Here is a 19325-nt window from a genome sequence, read left to right on the forward strand (position 1 = left end):
TGGTTAAGAGAACCATGGGGAGAGAGGGCTCAAGGCTGGCCACTAGGCTCGGCCTGCCTGTGGGCCCCCTCAGAGCAGCCGCAACTCCTAGGGCTGTATCTTCACAGCTCAGGGCGGCCGTGTGGTCCTCGCCCCCTTCCAACATGCTGGTGGCTTCACTCTTTGAAATGTCCCCCATCTTGTTCTCGGGCCTGAGGGACCTTCACTTCAGGGGGGTCTGGCTGGCACTCCAGCCTCAGGGGAGGAAGGGCTCAGCACGTTAGTTGTTGTTTGCCAGACATCTGGAGGAGCCGGCTCGAAGCGCCCTCCCGGCCTTCCTCCCTGCGTGGAGCCTCGGCCGGGCCCCCCACTCCCAGGGCCCCATGAAATGCTGGGGGGGGCTCTGATTTGGCCCCCACCATTCATTTCAGAGATGAGGCAATGAGGGCCAGCAGGGGAGGCGAGTGGGCCGATGACCCTGCCCGAGTCCCCAAGCTCAGGCTGCCCTAGGCCTCCACCCCCAGCGGGGCTGCGCCAGGCTGATGACAGCTGCCCTCTGAGCCAGCGGGCCTGGAAGCAGGCCTCGAGGGTCAGTGGTCGCCGGGCTCGCAGGGCTGGACCCAGGCAGGGGGAGCAGCCTCCCGCTGTGTCGATGTTCTCCCCCCTCCCCGCCCCCGAAGGCAATTGAGGTGACTGAGTCCCGCTTGTTCCCCTGGCAGGACTCCGTTGCATGCTTCGATCATTGCCCGGAACGACGTTGTCTTCAGTCAGCTCCTGCAGTGCAAACAGTATGTACCCGGGCAACAGCAGGGGGCCGGGCCCTGCCCAGGCTCAGTCTTTCTGTAAAATGAGGTCCTGACAGCCCGGCCACGGGCGGCCAGGTGACCCTGGGGGTGCCACGTCTGCCCGAAATGGCCAGCCCACATGGGCTCTTGAGTGTGTCAGAGAGAGGGGCGGCATGGCACTGACAGAACTCCCAGAAGTCGTGCGATTGTCTCAGAGGGTGCAGGAAAAGCTCATGGGGAGACCCAGCGCGTTCTTACTGAGCAATAGAGAAATCAGCACCAGAGAGCATAGGAGGAGGGAAGCTCACCTCAGAATGGGAGCGGTGCAGGCCAGGGGCCTTTCCAGTAAGCCTGGGGTGAAGCGAGGGGTCCACGTTCACCACTGACCCTTCCCTGAGTGATGAGACAGGAAAAGAAACAAGGAATCAGGGGAGGTCATGGCCAAACGCTCCCTCCCTGCAGGTGACGTGATGTAAATTTAATTTAAAAATCAAGTGAAAAAACTACCTGGGAGAGATCACGACATTAGCAAAGTTGCAGAATAGAAAATACCCCCCCCAGAAGTCCTGGGCATTTCTAGGGGTCACCCACAAAGCCCAGCAAGAGATAGAGACGTTCCATTTGTGAGTCTCCTTGCTGAGACAGACCCAGGAACAAATATGACAATTTGCCTAAACTAATCTGCTTATTCAGCGCTGTGGAAATCAGACTGCCCCAACATTACTTCATAGTCCTAGCAACACCATCACCAAATCCAGCGCAAAAGCCAAAGGTGAAGAATATCAAGAGAAAAAAATAAAAAAAATATCAAGGGAATAAGTGGAAAAAAAAGCTTGCTAGGCGTAGACCTGTGTGTCATAAAACGGCTCTCGTCAAAGCCGCAGCGGAACAGTGGAATGGGTCCGAGTACAAAACCCAACGGTCAGCGGTCGTAGCAGTCTAGTGATAGACAGACCCAAAGACCTGGCTTTGGGGGGAAGAACTCTCTGTCTGACAAAAACTGCTGGGAAAACTGGGAACCAGCATGGCAGAAACTGGGCGCTGACCCAGGTTATACAAGAGCAGGTCAGAGCGGGTTCATGGGTCAGACATGGACATGGTACCGTAAGTGGAGCGCAAGGAAGAGTCACCTCGGATCTTGGGGACGGGGGGGGGACAGAACACGATGTGGTGCAGAAGGGAGACTTTGGGCTGCATGAAGTGAAAAAGGGTTTTCACCGACAGAACCAGTCTGGCCAAAGTTGGAAAGGAAGGATCCTGGGAAGTCAGTTTTACAGCCGGGGTCTTGTTTCTGCAACAGAGCCAGAATGCAAGTCATCCCCCAGCTAATTAAGGGCTCAGAGGAGAGGGACAGGAGGGTTTCCCAGGAGGGAACCAAAGCTCTCGAGCGGCGCGTGCGGGAGAGCCCTGGATGAGACGGGGGCCCATTGGGGGGCCGCCGCCGGGGGGCAGGATCTCAGGGGCCTCTCCTCGGCTTCCCTAGGCTGGACTTGGAGCTCAAGGACCATGAGGGCAGCACAGCCCTGTGGCTCGCCGTCCAGTACATCACGGTGTCTTCGGACCAAGCGGTGAACCCCTTCGACGACACGCCTGTGGTCAACGGCACCTCCTTTGATGAGAACAGCTACGCGGCCAGGCTGATCCAGCGGGGCAGTCACACGGACGCGCCTGACACGGTGACGGGTAGGTGGGCAGGGGTGCAAAGCCCGCAGACCCTGGAGGGACTTAGCCCGGCTCCTTCGGCCCCGCGGTGCCACAGGCAGTCCCAGAGTCCCATGGGGCACGCGTGTCCGATGCTCCCTCGGCTTTCGGTCCAGACCCGCCTCTATGTCCCTTTCCTCTTGGCTCCCTCCTGTTCCTCCTCCCAAGCCTCCCCAGCCCCGACCCTGTCCTTGCCCTGGCTGCTCCCTGCAGTGACCCTCCTAGGCCCCCATTCCTGGAAGCTTCTCCCAGTCCCCGATGGCGTGGCGTGGAGACTCACAGGCGTCCTGTCGTCCTCACAGGGAACTGCTTACTGCAGCGGGCGGCCAGCTCTGGCAACGAGGCCGCGGCCCTCTTCTTGGCGGCCAGCGGAGCCAAGGTCAATCACAAGAACCGATGGGTGAGTGGACGGGGCCCAGGGTCTGTTCGGGCCTAAGGCCGTGTACGGCTGGATCACCGGGGGCAGCCCAGGGGCCCTGTCTGGTCTCGTCTCCCCATCCCGCCGACTCTGAAGCCTTCCGCTCGTCGTCCAAGACTTGCTCCCAGCCCCTTCCTCAGACCTGGCCTCCTCTCCCTCAGCGAACTCTCTTCCTTCAATGACTTTGCTCTCCATCCCCCCCCTCCCCCCCCCCAATCGGGGTAGGGGTAGCCGCTACCTGCTGAGTTCTTGGTCACTCCTCTTCCTTCCTCTGGGCTCTGCACCTGGTTCCCCATCTTTGCTCTTTCCCAACTCTTGCCTTTAGTTTGGGTGCGCGCTGACTTCTCCCGCAGCCCTCCATCCTCCCGTCCACCAGGCGGGACGGGTGGGGCCTGGAGCTCCTCGGCCCCTTCCACTCCAGAATCAGCATTTCTGTTAAACCCCCTCCTCACCCTGTAACCTCTTGGTTTCCCCCTCCTCCTCAGCCTTTCCCCCTGGGTCATCCCGTGAGCCCTTGATCCCTGCACTGACCCTTGGCCCCAGCTTGATCCTCTGATTCCTTGAGGACAACGAGTAGACATTTAGAGGCGAGCCCCGAGGTCCGGGGCCTGGGAGTCAGGTGCCTCGGGTTTACCTTTTGGGGCGCACATATTACAGAGATGTTTTCGGTCCCTTGTCCCAGGTTGGGGGAGGGAGCTTCAGTGGGGCAGGGGCTGCCTGAGCCCCTTGCTGGCAGTTTTCATGTAGTGTCCCCTGCCACGTGACCCTCTTTAGGGAGAGACGCCACTGCACACGGCCTGCCGGCACGGCCTGTCCACCCTGACAGCCGAGCTCCTGCAGCAGGGCGCTAACCCGAACCTACAGACGGAGGAGGCCCCACCCGCGGCCCCCGGTCCCGCCGAGGGCGTCTACCTCCAGACCCCGCTGCACATGGCCATAGCCTACAACCACCCCGACGTGGTGTCCGTCATCCTGGAGCAGAAAGGTGAGTCCCCTGGGGTGGGAGGGGGCACGGCAGCCTGGTGGTTTTCCCATCCCAGAGAATCCACCAAGCATCTTGTAGGAACAGCTGAGCCGCGACAGCTCAGGAGGAGGGAGGTGCTGTAAAGGGATGGGGATCCGGGCGGGAGAGCTTGGCTGGTGTGGGAGAGGCTTCCTGGGGTCTGCTCTGCGCCAATGCCGGATATGGGCTGCCCCAGGATGGAGCGGTGGGCCCTTGGGGAATTAAGGGGGAAATCCCCCAAGCGAGCAGGGATAGTCATATGGGGCAGGGGGCTGGTGCGAGGGTCTTCCCTCAGGCTCATCAAGGACCCCCATCACTGCATCAGTGTCAAGGTGCGGTCTGCTGCAAGTCGGGCACAAGTCGTCCCAGTGAACACCCGGGTGAAGGCTTCTGGATTTGTGCACCTTATGTTTCTTTGGGTCTCGACCTCTGGGTTTGCTCTCTGGCATAGGCACCCATGCCAGGCGGTCCTATGCTGGTGCCCTCTCGGTGTGGGCATGCCATACTGGGCGGTCCTGTGCCAGCATTTCTCAGGACAGGAGTTCAGAGGAACGTCAGAAAAGCTGTGGATAATGGGATTTCCCAGAAGCCTGCAAGTGGCTGCCATGTTTTTGCCTTTCCTTTCAGCTAACGCCCTCCATGCGCTCAATTCCCTGCAAATCATCCCAGACTTCAGTCTCAAGGATTCCAGGGACCAGACTGTGCTGGGGCTGGCGTTGTGGACCGGTAAGGCCCCATGCAGGCTTTTTTGTCTTGGGCTTGTGGACGCTGCCAGGGCCCCCCCCCCCCCAAGCTGTGCACCTCAGGCACCACTCCCTTCTGCTGAATGAAGGGGTTAGCTGCGGACTCTGGCATCCAGGAGGGTCACCATCGCCCTTGCCGGACCCTTCTGGGGCCTGCTGTGCCCTCATGCCGAACGCATCATCCACACTGGAGAAGCGGGGACCCTGGGGGTGAGGGCTGACCTGCGGACCGGGGCCTATTGCAGGCATGCACACGATAGCGGCCCAGCTGCTGGGGTCGGGGGCCTCCATCAATGACACCATGACCGACGGGCAGACGCTGCTGCACATGGCCATCCGGCGGCAGGATGACAAGAGCGCCCTCTTTTTGCTGGAGCACCAGGCCGACATCAACATCCGGTGAGCGGGGCGGTGCTGGGGCGGGGGCCTCTGGGAATGTGGTCGCTCTCTGGCCTTCCTGGCCCTTCCTTCCCTGGCGCTCGCTCCTCTTGAGGCGGGGCCCAAATCTGGTGGTGTTCTCAAGCTGGGGTCCCCCCGGCTCCCCCTTTCCGAAGGATATGCCCCCAGTTCCTCAGTCTCCCCGTAGCTGGCAGCCCCCCTCTCCTCCCTGTGCCCATCCTGTTCTCTGCCGCCTCCAGGCCCTTGTGCAGGCCATGCCCCGTGACCAGAAGCTGCTTCTTCCATACTTTTTTTTATTAGTCTGTTATTCTTTTAGCTTTTTCATTTCCAAATCCATGCGAGGGTCGTTTTTCAACTTTAGACCTCGCAAAGCCCTGCCCCAGATGGCGAGCGATCCACTGGATGTTGGGCATGTTAAAATGCATGTTAAACGCAACATATGCAAACATATCTGCACAGTTCTCCTGCTGCACAAGAAAAACCAGATCAAAAAAGAAGGAAGATGCAAATGAACGGCAGCAAAAAGGGGCACATCTCTGTGCCTCCTTCAAGGCCCGGCTTCGATGCGGCTCCTCCCTGAAGCATTCCTGGTGTCCCTGGCCCAAAGGGACGGCGTGCGCCCTCCCTCCCTCCCCCCCCAGCCTCTGTTGGCCGCCGTGGCTGACTTGGGTCCCGTCTGGGAGGCGTTTGAAGCACCCGCCCTGAGTGGGACCAGAAAAAAGGGAGCATGTGGCCGGTGTCCCAGCTTCCGTGGCGTGGGTAGAGGCAGAGAGCGGGGGAGGACGGCCAGGCCCGGTCAGGGGGCCGTCCTTGCGGCCTGGCCCCAACTTACCCCGGGGTTCAGACGGTGTTAGTGCAGCTGTGCGGGTGGGCTCTCCTAGGACCCAGGATGGCGAGACTGCCCTTCAGCTGGCCATCAGAAACCAGCTCCCCCTGGTGGTTGATGCCATCTGTACCCGTGGGGCCGACATGTCCGTTCTGGACGACCAGGGAAACCCCCCACTGTGGCTCGCCCTAGCAAGTGACCTGGAAGACATTGCCTCTACTCTGGTGAGATAGCGGGCCTGGGAGAATGGGGGGTGAAGGGCCAGGGTTCCAGCTGCCCAGGCGTGGGGGAGAGTGGGCACCTGTGCCCACAGACTGTCCTGGAGGGGGGGAGGGAGGGAGGAGGGGGGTTACTGTGAGCTTACCAGGGGGTTTAAAAGCTGGTGAGGAGGCATTATCAGCCCCAACCTTGTCTGAGAGGGTCTGCAGAAGCTGGGCAGCTGGGGGGCAGAGAGGCCGGGCATCTGGGGCACAGCCGGGGCAGCCAGCACTCTCTGGGGTCCCTCCAGGTGAGGCACGGCTGCGATGCCACGTGCTGGGGCCCCGGCCCAGGTGGGTGCCTCCAGACGCTCCTGCACCGAGCCATCGACGAGAACAACGAGGCGGTCTCCTGCTTCCTCATCCGCAGGTAGGAGCCCACCCCAGCCTGCCCTCATCCTTGCCTGGCTCCCGAGGGCACCCTTCCATCTGGCGGTGGCTCCCCATGCCTGGGACGCTCCTTGGAGTGCTTGTCTCTGGGGCCACTTCTCTGATGGACGAGTCATTCCTGGGGAGGCAGACCCCTGCCCCCTGGCTCCCTGAGGCTGCAGGTGGTTTCCTCTTCCCCTGTGCCCGTCGCCTCCCAAGGCTTCCTTCTCCACCGAAGCTTTCCCAGTTCTCTGGTAATCCTGGGGTGGCCAGAGGTGGAGGCCACGTTGATGTGGGAGAGAAGGAGCCAAAGGAGACTCTTGGTCTCCGCTACTGGCCCTGGAAAGGTCTTCTTGGGGTTGTCTGGTGGAGTTTGGAGGCTTCTGGACAGCCTCTTCCCCCTCCCCCCTCACAGCGGCTGTGACGTGAACAGTCCCAGACAGCCGGGGGCCTTCCTCACAGCGGCTGTGACGTGAACAGTCCCAGACAGCCGGGGGCCAACGGAGAAGGGGACGAAGAAGCCAGAGATGGGCAGACCCCCTTGCACCTGGCGGCCTCCTGGGGCCTGGAGGAGACGGTCCAGTGCCTCCTGGAGTTTGGGGCCAACGTCAACGTGCAGGTAGGAGCTGGGAGGAGGAAGCCAGAGGTCACCGGCCGGGGGTGGGGGTGGGGGTGCCGCCCTGGAGACCAGGCCAGTCGTTGGCTTCTGCTTGGTTTGAGTAAAGATTGGGGTCTGCCCCGGCCTCCTTGGGCCCCCTTGCTGGCTTGCTGATGGAGCTGTCCTTGTGATCCCCCTGGGACTAGCCTGAGGCTGCATGTCGCATGTCTCGGCCGGGCCGGCTGCTTCATGGGCTTCTTGTGGCCCAGCTCGCTTTGTCTTCAGAACGTTTCCTCTGTCTTTTTTAATTAAAAAAATGATCCAACTGGAGCTTTTCATTCTTCTCGAAAGAATCGCCAAGTTTGCGTCCTTGCACAAAGAACGTTCAGATGTGTTGTTTCCGTCTTCTTGAAGTGAGAAAAAACGGTTCTGCTTTTAAAATGGACGTTGAAATTCTGACCTTCCCACAAACCAGATCTTGGCCAGCATCTCTCACTGTGAACCTCAATGAGGTTGGATTGGGCACAGGCTTTAACCACAAGGGAGATGCCGTTGGCGGAGTAGGAGAGCGGGGAATGGTTCGTCTGGGAGATCTCTGGAGAAGGGGAGAAATACAGAGAGCATCAGATAATACAAAATGGGTAAATTTGGTTACAGAAAAAAAATTACACACAAAACCAGTGCAGCCAAAATTAGAAGGAAAGCGGAAAACTGGAGAAAGCAGATTACTTCTGATAAAGATCTGATTTCTTAAATATATAGAGAATGAAGTTGATTTTATAAGAATCTAAGACATTCTCTGATTGACAAATGGCCCAAAGGTACCTACGGGCAGTTTTCAAACAAAGAAATCACAGTTTTTTATAATCATATGAAGAAATGGTCCAGATCTCTATTGCTTAGAGAAATGCGAATCCAAACAACCCTGAACTACCACATATACTTCTCAAATTGGCGAATATGACAGAGAAGGAAAACGATAACTGTTGCAGAGGATGTGGAAAAGCTGGGACGCTAATGCCCTCGTGTATTCTGGAGAGTGATTTGCAACTGAGCCCAAAGGGCGACGGAACCATACGGACTCTGACCCAGCGAGACCACTGCCAGGCTGGTGTCCCAAAGAGATTTTTTTTTTAAGGGAAAAGAACCTATTTGCACAACATTTGATAGCAGTTCTTTTTGTGGTGGTAAAGAATTGGAAATCAAAGGGACACCTGAGGAATGGCTGAACAAGCTGGAGATAGGATTAGGGTGGAGAATTATTGCACTATAAGAAAGGGTGAGCAGAGGATTTGAGAAAAACTCAGATTGACCTTCGAGAATTGACGGAAAACAAAGTGAATTGGGTGAGCGTCGTACCCAGCGATGGTGAGAGTGGGATGCGACGGGGATGATCCAGGACCATCCGCTCCAGAGCAGGAGCCGCTAGCGATGGATACAGGCCAAAGCGGGTTCTCATGCACTTATTCATTTTTGTCTTTTCTTTGAGTCTTTTCGTACAAAACAACTGATGTGGAAGTGCTTTCTACGCTTGCACATTTATAACCTATGTCTGATTGCTCACTGTCTCGGGGAGAGGGAATGGAGGGATAGACTTTGGAATGCAAAACTTAAAAAAAAAAAAAAAAAAGTTTTTACCTATAATGGGGGGATAAAATGTTATTAAAAAAGAAAAAGAAAGCAATTCTTGGCTTCCCTCCAGGATGCTGAGGGGCGGACACCGATTCATGTTGCTATTAGCAACCAGCAGAGCGTCATCATCCAATTGTTGATTTCCCACCCTGACATCCGCCTGAACGTCCGGGACCGCCAAGGTCTGACCCCGTTCGCTTGTGCAATGACTTACAAGAACAACAAGGCAGCAGAAGCCATCCTGAAGCGAGAGCCAGGGGCTGCTGAACAGGTGGGCAAGCAGGGCGGGGCAGTCCGACCAGACTGGGGCTTGGGGGGTGGGGGGAAGGCCTACGTGTGAGCGTGTGCACGTGGGGGAGAGTGTCAGCCATGTGCGGAATTGTTTAGAAAAGGCTCTTTGCTGTGCGTTCCCAGCTTCAGCCTGTTTTGCTGGAACTGCCTGGATGTTTGTCATGGGGGCAGAAAGCCCCTCGGGCCCTCCTGCTCGGGCCTTGGGAATGTTGGCTATTTCTGGGCCGGGCGCCCGCTCTCCCACGCTCCCTGCTCTCCGGTTGTGCCCGCGTGTGCCCGGATGTGTGTCTCCCTCCCTGCTGAGGCACAGTCCAAAGGTGCGGAGGGCAGAAGGGTCACACGGGAGCCCCCCTGAAGGTTGGTGTCCCGGTCTCTGCCGAGGCGGGCACCCCTGTGCTCCCTGCCCTTCACCGACCGTGCTCCCCATTGCAGGTAGATAACAAGGGCCGGAACTTCCTCCACGTGGCTGTGCAGAACTCAGACATCGAGAGCGTGCTGTTCCTCATCAGCGTCCAGGCCAACGTGAACTCCCGAGTCCAGGACGCCTCAAAGCTGACTCCCCTCCACTTGGCAGTCCAGGCGGGGTCTGAGATCATTGTCCGCAACCTGGTACGCTCTGGGAGCTGGGCCCCCCCTGCCCTCCAAGGGCCTGGGGTGTGGGGAGGGAGGGGGGCAGCCTGAGCCCCCTGAGCAAAGGGCACGAGGACTGCTTGATGGGTGGCAGGCACTGTGCCAAGTGCCTTATGGCTGAGAGACAGTTGTTGCCCATGAGTTAGAGTCGAGGAAACTGTGACAGATGGAGGTTCGCTGTCAGAGGCTGCATTTGAACTCAGGTTTGCCTGCCTCCAGGACTCCGGGCACTGTGGCCCCCACACTGGCTGCAGTAGGGGGGTGGTCAGGGAGAGCCCAAGGGTCCAGCACCAGTGCTCTCAGCGTTGTTGGGCCCCAGGCACCATTGTGCTGTCCCGGCTCCTCAATGGGCATTCAGAGCCCCCAGGGAGGCAGCTGTCATGGAGGGGAGGTGCCCGTGCTGGGGTGAGCCGCGCTCACGCCCAGCTCTCGTGCCAGCTTCTTGCAGGGGCCAAGGTGAATGAACTGACCAAGCACCGCCAGACCGCCCTGCACCTGGCCGCCCAGCAGGACCTGCCCACCATCTGCTCGGTGCTCTTGGAGAACGGGGTCGACTTCTCTGCTGTGGATGAGAACGGGAATAACGGTAAGGTGACCGGCCTTGGGCCAGGGGGGCACAGGAGGGAGGCCCGGGGGTGGGGGCCCCGTCCGGACAGCCTCTGGTCACGCGGACGCCTGCCTCTCGCTGCAGCTCTCCATCTTGCGGTCATGCATGGTCGGCTGAGCACCATCCGGGCCCTCCTGACCGAGTGCAGCGTGGATGCCGAGGCCTTCAATCTCAGGTGAGTGGCACCTGCGGGCAGCAGTTCCGTCCTGGGGGGAATGGGGGAGGGCCTGGAGCCTGTGGGCCAGAAGGCCCCGCCTGCCCTGGGGGAAGGGCTGTGGTTGTGCCAGCAGGCCAGGGAGGAAGTGGGGCCTTCCCTTTGTCACCCCATTTCCCTGCGTGATTGGCGTACGGCACCGTCCCCTTTCTCCACTGGATGCCTCTGACCTGGGCCCGCCCTCCTCGGCCCCAGACTTGGGACCCTTCTGCCTCTTTCCCTTCTCTTGGTCAGTCACTTGCCCAGTCTGTCTCCGACAGCAGACGTCCCACACCTGAGCTGCACTCAGGCTCGCCAGGTCCCGCCTCCCCTCTCCCCTCTGTTAATCTTGTTTGTGCCTGGAGGACCGGCTGGGGCAAGTCCCTGGCAGTGCCCCCCCTCCCTCCCAGGGTCACTCTATGGTTACACCCCCCCCGTTCTCATCCACAGCAGACCCCCCCCCCCCCCCATGGTCAGGGAGCCAGTTCTGGCCTTTCTTTGTAGTCCCCTCCTCTGGAAACAGTAAGTACTCAATCAGTGCTTGTTAATTGAGCCTGCTCAGGTGGGTCTGTCCCTCTTCTGCCCAGCTCAGCCCCGGGACATCCCTTGTGGGAAGGGCCTGGCCTCCAAAGCAGCGAAGTCCGACACCCCCCTCCCTGCCCCCGCCTCTCTTTAGGGGCCAGTCACCGTTACACATTCTGGGCCACTACGGCAAGGAGAACGCGGCCGCCATCTTTGAGCTCTTCCTGGAGTGCATGCCCGAGTACCCACTGGACAAACCCGATGCCGAAGGGAACACAGGTGAGGGGACGGCCCGGGACGGCTTGCCTCCGTGTCGGCCTCACGTGGAAGCAGAAAGGCTGGGCTCAAAGAGCCAAGGCGAGGCTGTTCCGCAGCACCCGGGGCAAGGCGGGCTGCTGGCCACACCCGGGGGATGGCGGCGAGGCCCCGGCTGCCTGCGGGGGTGCCCATTGTGCCCTTCTGCCCGTTTCAGTGCTGCTTTTGGCCTACATGAAAGGCAATGCCAACCTGTGCCGGGCAATCGTGCGCGCGGGGGCTCGCCTGGGCGCTCACAACAACCAGGGAGTCAACATCTTCAACTACCAGGTGGCCACGAAGCAGCTCCTGTTCCGGCTCCTGGGTGAGTGGGCTGCGCCTGCCTCTTCCCTCCCCCATGCTGCCCATCCCCCGGGCACCCGGCGGGTCCTGGACCCCTGGGAGCCAGGATTTAACGGGCCCCGTCTGGCTGTCTCCCACTTCAGACATGCTCTCCAAGGAACCTCCGTGGTGCGATGGCTCCAACTGCTACGAGTGTGCGGCCAAGTTTGGGGTCACGACACGGAAGCATCACTGGTGAGGCTGGGCCGCCCTTGCCTGGGGTGGGTGCCGAGTAAGAGGCAGAGAGGGCCAAGGGAGCACGATGGTTGGAGCCGGGCCCTCTGAGCCAGGCCAGGCCCCCCCAAACTGGGTCCCCCGGCAGGCAGAGCCAGGAAATGAAGGTGTGGGTGGGATGGTCCCTCTGTAAACCTCCAGAGACCCCAGCTAGTGAGAACCATGACTGGTCCCTCAGGACCCTGGAGATTTCTGAGCCCAGAGGAAGGCAAGGGGCAGGTCACTGGCCTCTCAGGGTTCTTTTGGTCCAACCCAGGCCTGATCCCTGTGCCCATCTTCCCTTTGCTTGAAGACCTCCCGGGAGGGGGAAGCTCACCACCTGCCGATGAGACGATCCTTGCAGTTGCAGGGACGGGTCTCATAAGCGGGGGCTTCCTGACATCCAAACCCAGTCTGGGCCAGCCGGTACATGTCCCCCCTTCTGGCAGCCCTCCAGCTGTCACCTGTTATGCTTCCCCTAACTGATCCTCCCTGGCTTTTTTCGCTCCCTCTTGTGGGGGGCTCCCCCGCGGATCCACAGTCGGTCTAAACCAGGGGCCATACGAGGGCCCCAAAGTCATCTGGTCTGGCCCTGGCCAGGAAACTGCAGGTGACCACGGCCGCTGCTCGAGTTCTGTACGTTGATAATTTTGCTGGCCCACAAATGACATTATAAATATCCAAATGGCCTTCGGCAGAACAAAGGTTCCCCAGGCCTGCTCTAAACTGGCTGCCGTGCTGGGGACCCTCGGCTAACCCCTTTATGTCCTTTCGTCCATCCTCTGGAACTGGGGGGGGTGGGGTGCATTATGTTGATGAGGGTTAGTCAGTAAGCACTAATTAACTGCTAGCTAGGGGCAGAGAAAAGAAGCAGCATTTATAGAGCTCCTGCTAAGGGTGCAGAGGGAAGCAGAAAACGCAATCCTGCCCCCAAGAAGCCCCGGTCTAACGTGAGCGAGATCTAGATAGCCAAAGTAAGAGAAAGGCTGGATTCAAGGTTGTTTCGGCAGAAGAGCAGCAGGGTGAAGGAGGATCGAGAATGAGTGTTGGAGATGGAACTTTAGCTGAGCCCTCACTCCAGAACCATTACAATAACCTGCTGAGGGCTCTGCCTGCCACAAGGCTCTCCCCACTCCTCCCTTCCTCCATTGGATGGAATTCTCCCATCCAATCCCTGAAAGGATTTTCCTAAAGCTCACTTTGATCACTTCACACAAATCTTCTACTCAGTAAACTCCAGGGGCTCCCTAGTGCCTCCAGGACCAAATATATATAACACGCTCCGTTTGGCTTTTGAAGCCTTGTGACCACCCCCTCCCACCTTTCCAGTTTTATACTTTATTCCCAGTGACTTCAGCTCGCGTTATGCCACAAACAAGCCTCTCTCTCCATCTCTGGGCTCAGTACTCTCGGCCTGGCCTTTGTGCCCGAAATGCTCCCCAACCTCTGCTCTGATTACCGACCTCCCTGGTTTCCCTTTAATTCCAAACTAAAATCTCCCTTCTACAAGAAGCTTTCCCCAATCTCTCCTAATTTTAGTGCCTTCTCTCTGTTCATTATTTTCTGTTTATCCTCTGTATAGCTTTGCTTTTCTTCCTTATTAGAGTGTATCCTTGAGAACAGGGACTATCTTTTGCCTCTTTTTGTGTCCCCCATCATTTAGCACAGTGCCCGGCACATAGTAACTGCTTAATAAGTGTTTATCAATTTATCGGTTGATTGAAGGATTCCAGGGAATCTAAGAGATGAAGTTGAATAGGGAAAAGAACTCAAGAAGGAAAGAACAGCCACTGAAAATACTCAAGAGTTGGAGTGTAAAATGTCTTGTTTTAGGAATATCCAGAAGTGCCGGCGGAGTCAGGTGTAAGAAGCCTGGAAAGTTCAAAGGAAGCAGGTCATGAAGAACTTTAGAATCCAATTAGAAATTTTAGTATTTGCTCCTGGAGGCAATAGAGAGACGCTGCAGTTTGTTGAATGTGTGTTTATTTATTTTTGTGGGGGCAAGAAGACTTGGGAAAAGTGATATGATTAGTCCTGTGTTTTAGGAAAATCGCTTTAACACCTGAGCGTAGGATTAACTGGAGTGGAGAGAGACTTGAGGCAGACAGATCTACCCTCCTCTCCCAACCCCAGCAGTAGGAGTCTCATTGTGAGGTAAGGGAGCCTTGCACCAGGTCAGGGGACAGGGACAGGAGAGAAGTGCTGCAGAAGTGAAATAGAGGAGAGATGCTGTGCAGGTGAAATAGAGGGAAAATGCTGCAGAGGGGAAATAGAGGAGAGATGCTGCAGAAGTTAGAAAGGTGGGAGTTGCTGCAGAGGGGAAATAGAGGAGATGCTGCAGAGGTGAAATAGATGAGAGATGCTGCAGAGGTGAAATAGAGGGAAAATGCTACAGAGGTGAAATAGAGGACAGATACTGCAGAGGTGAAATAGAGGAGATGCTGCAGAGGGGAAATAGAAGAGGTGCTGCAGAGGGGAAATGGAGGAGAGATGCTGCAGAAGTTAGAAAGGTGGGAGTTGCTGCAGAGGTGAAATAGACAAGACATGCAGTGGAGGGGAAATAGAGGAGAGATGATGAGGGCGGGGTGTGTGTAAAATAGACAAGATATGGAAGATACCCAGAGTTACTGAGCATGATCTGGATGAAGATCCAGCAAAAGGAACTGAGAAGGAAAAGTCAATTAGGAGAAAACCGGAAGAGAGAGAAAGTGATCAGCAGAGAGTTCAGGATGAGAATTGGAAAATGGAAGTTGAATTTTGGCAACTTCAGAGAGAGCATTTTCATTTGAATGATGAGTTGAGAAAAGAAGAAGAAAGGAAATGGAGACTTTTTGGAGACAATCTTTTCAAATTTAGCCACAAAAGGGAAGAAGGATAGGAGAGAGCTAATGATGAGGGGTGGATCAGATAAAGCTTTTTGGAGGACAGGGGAGGAGACTCCCACCAGTGGATTTGTAGGCAGTTGGGGAGGAGCTGGTAGACAGGGAAGTGATGGATGGTGTCCAAAGCTGCAGAGAGGGCACAAAGGAGGAGGTCTGAGGAAAGGCTGTCAGATATGACAGGTCAGAGATCATTAGCTCTGGAGGGAGGTCATTTTTTACCATGTGGCTTATTCTCCTTCTTCTGTTCCCTGCACTGGACATCAGCTCATTAAAATCCTACCAGTTTTTCCTGAAGTTTGCCATTTAGCATTTCCTACAGTAAATAAGATTCCATGACATTCATTTCTTTGGCCGTTCCCCAGTGATGGGCATGACCTTAGTTCCCATGTCATTGCTGCTTTCGCGGTCTGTCTTGGTCAAAGGGTAGCCACACGAGTGGCTTTGGGGCCACGGTTCCTGACTGCTCCCCAAGATGATCAGAACAATTCACAGCTCCACCGACAGCGTATTAACGTGCCCACTTCCCACAGTCCCACCGGCATCTGGCATTTTACTTTTTTCTGGCTTTGTCATTCTGATGGGTTTGAGATGAAACCTCGGAGTTGCTTTAATTTGCCTTTATCTAATTTTTAGTTATTTGGAACATTTTTTCCATGTGACTCTTGTTAGCGTGGATCTCTTCCTGAAGATGTCTTAGCCAGGGTCTAGGACATCTCAAGTAGATGAGCAGCTCACTCCTCTCTCTTCTTCTTGACCCTAAGTGGGCAAAAGCCTCACTGTAACCCATGGGTAAAGTACTGTTTGTCTAACCTCCCCCTCATCTGGCCAGCTGACCTCACGTGGCACTGCTTCCCTTTTGGGGTAAGGAGGAGTCCGTGCTTTTTTGAGGGGATTTCAGATCTGAGAGAGCAGACAAGAAAGCTAAATCTGCAAGACATTTAGCCGTGGCTGTCGGAGGGAGGAAGGAACCCTGGACTTGGTTCATCAAGCAGCCCTTAATGATTGGAATTCTGGGCAGACTCCCCCCTCTCTCCTTTGATTGAAACCTTCCCCTCTTCACCTTTTCCAAGATCCCTAAGAATGGCTCAGCCTTGGGAGTGAGGAGGGCTCATTACAGCCACTGAGTTTGCTCAGTTGAGTGATGAGAGTGAGTGGGAAAGGGCTTGTCTCTCCAGCTTCTCCAGGCTTCCTGGTATAGTGGCCTTCCTTCTCAAGGGCAGGCTAGTGAGCACCATTGGGACCATCCATATGCTCAATTGAGGTTCTGGTCCAGCGGGCGAGATCTGCCCTGCATCTTGGGGCCCAGCCAGGCTCGGACACCTGGTTCCGGGCCCTGGCCATGCCTGTGGGGGTCCCTCCTGGCACTTTGTGTCCACTGTGGAGGACTTGGCTGACCCGGCAGGCCCGGGGCCTCCCCTCACGTGCCTCTCCCTCCTCTCTTTGCTCCCACAGTCGGCACTGTGGACGCCTCCTTTGCCACAAGTGCTCCACCAAGGAGATCCCCATCATCAAGTTTGACCTGAACAAGCCCGTGAGAGTCTGCAACATTTGCTTCGACGTTCTGACCCTGGGGGGGGTCTCGTAGGGAGCCGGGGACCACCCTGGCTCTGTTCTCCTCGGCCCCAGCAGCAGCCCAGCTCGCCAGCCCCGCAGCCAGGGAGAGGGGGAAGGCAGTGGCGACGGCCTTTGCCTCCCTCCGGCAACAGACTGAAAAAAATTAAGGACCCCTAGTGATTTACTCTACTACCAATGATTTGTACGATTGTCATTGTATCAGGCTATGACCGATTTCAGCCGAGGTTTAAATTGGAATGGACCACTTGAAGCAAGACGGTGAGTTTGACTGCAGTAGATCCCCCAGAGAGCCCGGTGTCGAGGCCTGGGGTAAGGGAGGAGGCCGAGATAGCTCGGCCGGGCTAGCCGCGGCTCGAGCCGACTGTGTGCGGCCGTGGGCTTCCCCGGTGGGTTCTTCCCGCCAGGAAGCCTTCCCACAGCTCAGTAGTGCTAGCGGGCACTTTGTAAACAGGGTTCACAGAAGGATTGCCAGGGAAAAAGTGGCCTTAACAACAGAAAGCTTTACCAGGGGGCATCCCCGCTCTCCCGCTCGGTGCACAGGCAGCAGGCTGCCCTTCTCCACCACGTTTGGGGTGCGGGGCCGCTCCCCGGAGGTGCCCCTGCCCGGTGGACACCAGGAGGGAGCCGTGTACTCGAGGTGGTGACGCTGGTGGGTCTCGCGCTGCATCCCAGCCCGTGCGCACACCCACACAGAAAACCTGGAGCCCACGTGACCCCCCGCTCCTGGTCAGGGCGAGAAAGACCCGTGTTTATCCCACATGGGGCATTTTTTTTGGACTGTTTCATTCATGTGGCTCCAGAGGCCAAGAAGAGATGGGTCCTCCATCCCTCGCCAGGGTCCCACCCCCCTTTTCCTGGTCCTCTCCTCCTCAGTGTGGTCCCCAAAGGCCAGAGGAACTTTGTGGTGGCCCCCTCCCTGAGGACTGGGAAGGAGAATGGGCGTTGTGCCCTTTCTCAAAGATGAGGCTGTTACAGCAAGGGAGGCTGCCTTCCCCCCTACCCCAGAAGTGCTCGTGACAAGAGGAACCGTCTCCTCTGCCTCCTCGGCTTCTCCGCCGAGCCCCGGCCCCATAGGGCAGCGTGTCACTGGGCCGGCTGAGCGTGGAGGGACCGACGGCCCCGGACTCTCGCTTGCTTCCAGAGCTGTGGCGGGTGTGCTTCTGTTGCTGTACGTGGGTGCTGCCCGCAGGCGTACACACGCGCACACGCGCCAATCCACGCACACTGTGATATGTAGCGCAGTGTCAGAAACACGCGCTACTTGGGCTGTTTTTGTGCTTTAGAAAGAACACACGCGTGTTTCAGGCCAGAGTTTGTCCGTGGTCGTCGTGTTTGGCACAAAAGTTCATTCGGGACCATTTGTTCCGGGCTGTCGCCTTCCACGCGGGGCCTGCTGGAAACCAGAACCTGCCCCCTGGGTGGCGAGGAGTCAGGGATGCCAGCCTGTGCCATGTCCCCACACTGCCCCCTCCCTTTGCGGCCCCCAGCCCGCTTCCATGCTGGAGGCCCTCGGGCGTTTGGGCATCTGCCTCATAAGAAACCATGTTCTCGAGTTTTGTAAGTCATACTTCATTCTTTAATCCAAATCCCTCGAATTATGTTCCGGGGCTCAGCCCCAGCCTCCATCCACTTCTGCCGCCGCCTCCTGCCTTGTCGTTAACACTTGGGTCTGAATCACCTGTGGGAGTGTGCGGGCACATGCGTGCTTGTGGGCGGGCAGGGTCAGTCCGGACGCTGCAGCTCAGCCTGCCCCCCGTACCCCACACTCAGGCTTGGGGGGGCATCTGGGGCAGCCCGGGCTCTGCCACGGGCACGTGGGCACCTGCGGTCAGGGCACAAACGGCCTTCCCGGGCGCCTTCGGAACTTCCGGGCTGCTCTAAGCACTGTTTGGGCAGCGGCTCTGGGCAGCCCCGGGAGGACACAGATCCTCCTCAGTCACAGCTGGAAAGGCCCAGAGCCCTCACAAAGGGGTGACCAAGCCAGGCCCATCCCCAACTCATGCTTGGGACCAGCGGCAGGCAGGGGACCCTGAGCTCCACCGGGCGCCCCGGAGGGGACGAGGCAAGGGACACGGGCGCTTCGGTCAGTTGGGGTTCTTTTTGCCTCATTTGGACCATGTGGTCAGGGTTTAGTCCCCCACGCCCGGACCTGGAGTCCCAGTGTGAATTCCCTTTTTTCATGCTCTCCGTCCCCAGCACGGCCCCCACGGTGAGAGGGCGTCAGAGGGAGCAGATCCAGCCTCTGACTGGTGGCTCCTTGTCTGTGGCCCGGCCACGAGTCCAGTGGTCATCCCGATCTAGCTAGGGGTAAAGAGGAAAAGGCCCAGGAGCGAGGAGGAAAAGGGGCCCCGGAAGGCAAAGCACAAAACCCCCGGGGGGAAGGAAGGCGGCGGGGGCAGGGCAGGGCGCTCCCCTAATGGATTTCCAAGGCCTTGTTTTCCCTTCGTGGTGTGGAGGGGCACAGACTGGCTGGAGCTTGCTCCCCATTACCCTTCTAGATGCCTTAAAGACTGCAGATTCACGCCTCCACAGCTTCTTTCCGGGGGCTTCACACTGGGCCGAGTCTTAGCGACGAAGGCCCCCGGTGGCCCTGCAACCCCCGCTCTGGGGTCCTGGGCCAAAGGGGGGCGGAGGCCCGGGCAGGAGGCGATCACCGGCTGGGGTCCCCGTGGAGTCTGTGGAATAGAATGTATTTTTCCAAATGGATATTTGCATTAACTGTACCGATTCCTTGTGATAATCCTAGAACGGCATCAACCATGTACATTAAAATGAAAGCCTTTGGTAACAGCGTGTGTGCAGTGGTCAGCGTCCGGGGAGGCTTTGTAAGGCTTGGGTCGCAAGGTCGAGTCTGCAACACTGGGCATGTCCACTCCTGGCTCCGGCCACTCTTCGTGACTCCTTTTGTGCCTCAGGCTCCCGCTGTGAAATCGGGTGACGCGTCGCCCCCCCCCCAGAGGATGCGGGAAGCCCCAAGCCCGCTGGACGGCCCACGGGCCCAGGGATGGGCCGTACACCCTCCCGTCGTGGCGCCCCATTTGGAAGCGTGTCCGGCTCTTCACGGCC

At 57.7% G+C, this 19325-nt stretch overlaps 1 protein-coding gene across 4 annotated transcripts in view; it reads left to right on the forward strand.

Moving 5' to 3' along the window:
• The window catches only part of ANKFY1 (ankyrin repeat and FYVE domain containing 1), a 44411-nt gene extending 25364 nt beyond the window's left edge, over positions 1-19047 (forward strand). For all 4 annotated transcript variants that reach the window (XM_031957372.1, XM_031957373.1, XM_031957374.1 and 1 more), the window contains 17 exons: positions 699-767; positions 2248-2447; positions 2768-2865; positions 3658-3868; positions 4514-4612; positions 4875-5028; positions 5910-6078; positions 6363-6481; positions 6943-7099; positions 8781-8981; positions 9434-9610; positions 10070-10217; positions 10323-10413; positions 11108-11232; positions 11426-11572; positions 11694-11784; positions 16137-19047. In XM_031957372.1, the coding sequence (XP_031813232.1) occupies positions 699-767; positions 2248-2447; positions 2768-2865; positions 3658-3868; positions 4514-4612; positions 4875-5028; positions 5910-6078; positions 6363-6481; positions 6943-7099; positions 8781-8981; positions 9434-9610; positions 10070-10217; positions 10323-10413; positions 11108-11232; positions 11426-11572; positions 11694-11784; positions 16137-16269 (2389 nt within the window). In that variant the 3' untranslated portion in view covers positions 16270-19047. The remainder of the gene's footprint in view (positions 1-698; positions 768-2247; positions 2448-2767; positions 2866-3657; positions 3869-4513; positions 4613-4874; positions 5029-5909; positions 6079-6362; positions 6482-6942; positions 7100-8780; positions 8982-9433; positions 9611-10069; positions 10218-10322; positions 10414-11107; positions 11233-11425; positions 11573-11693; positions 11785-16136) is intronic.
• The last annotated feature ends 278 nt before the right edge of the window (positions 19048-19325 follow it).

The sequence above is a fragment of the Sarcophilus harrisii genome, chromosome 3 (assembly GCF_902635505.1).
Source record: "Sarcophilus harrisii chromosome 3, mSarHar1.11, whole genome shotgun sequence".
Taxonomy (NCBI): domain Eukaryota; kingdom Metazoa; phylum Chordata; class Mammalia; order Dasyuromorphia; family Dasyuridae; genus Sarcophilus; species Sarcophilus harrisii.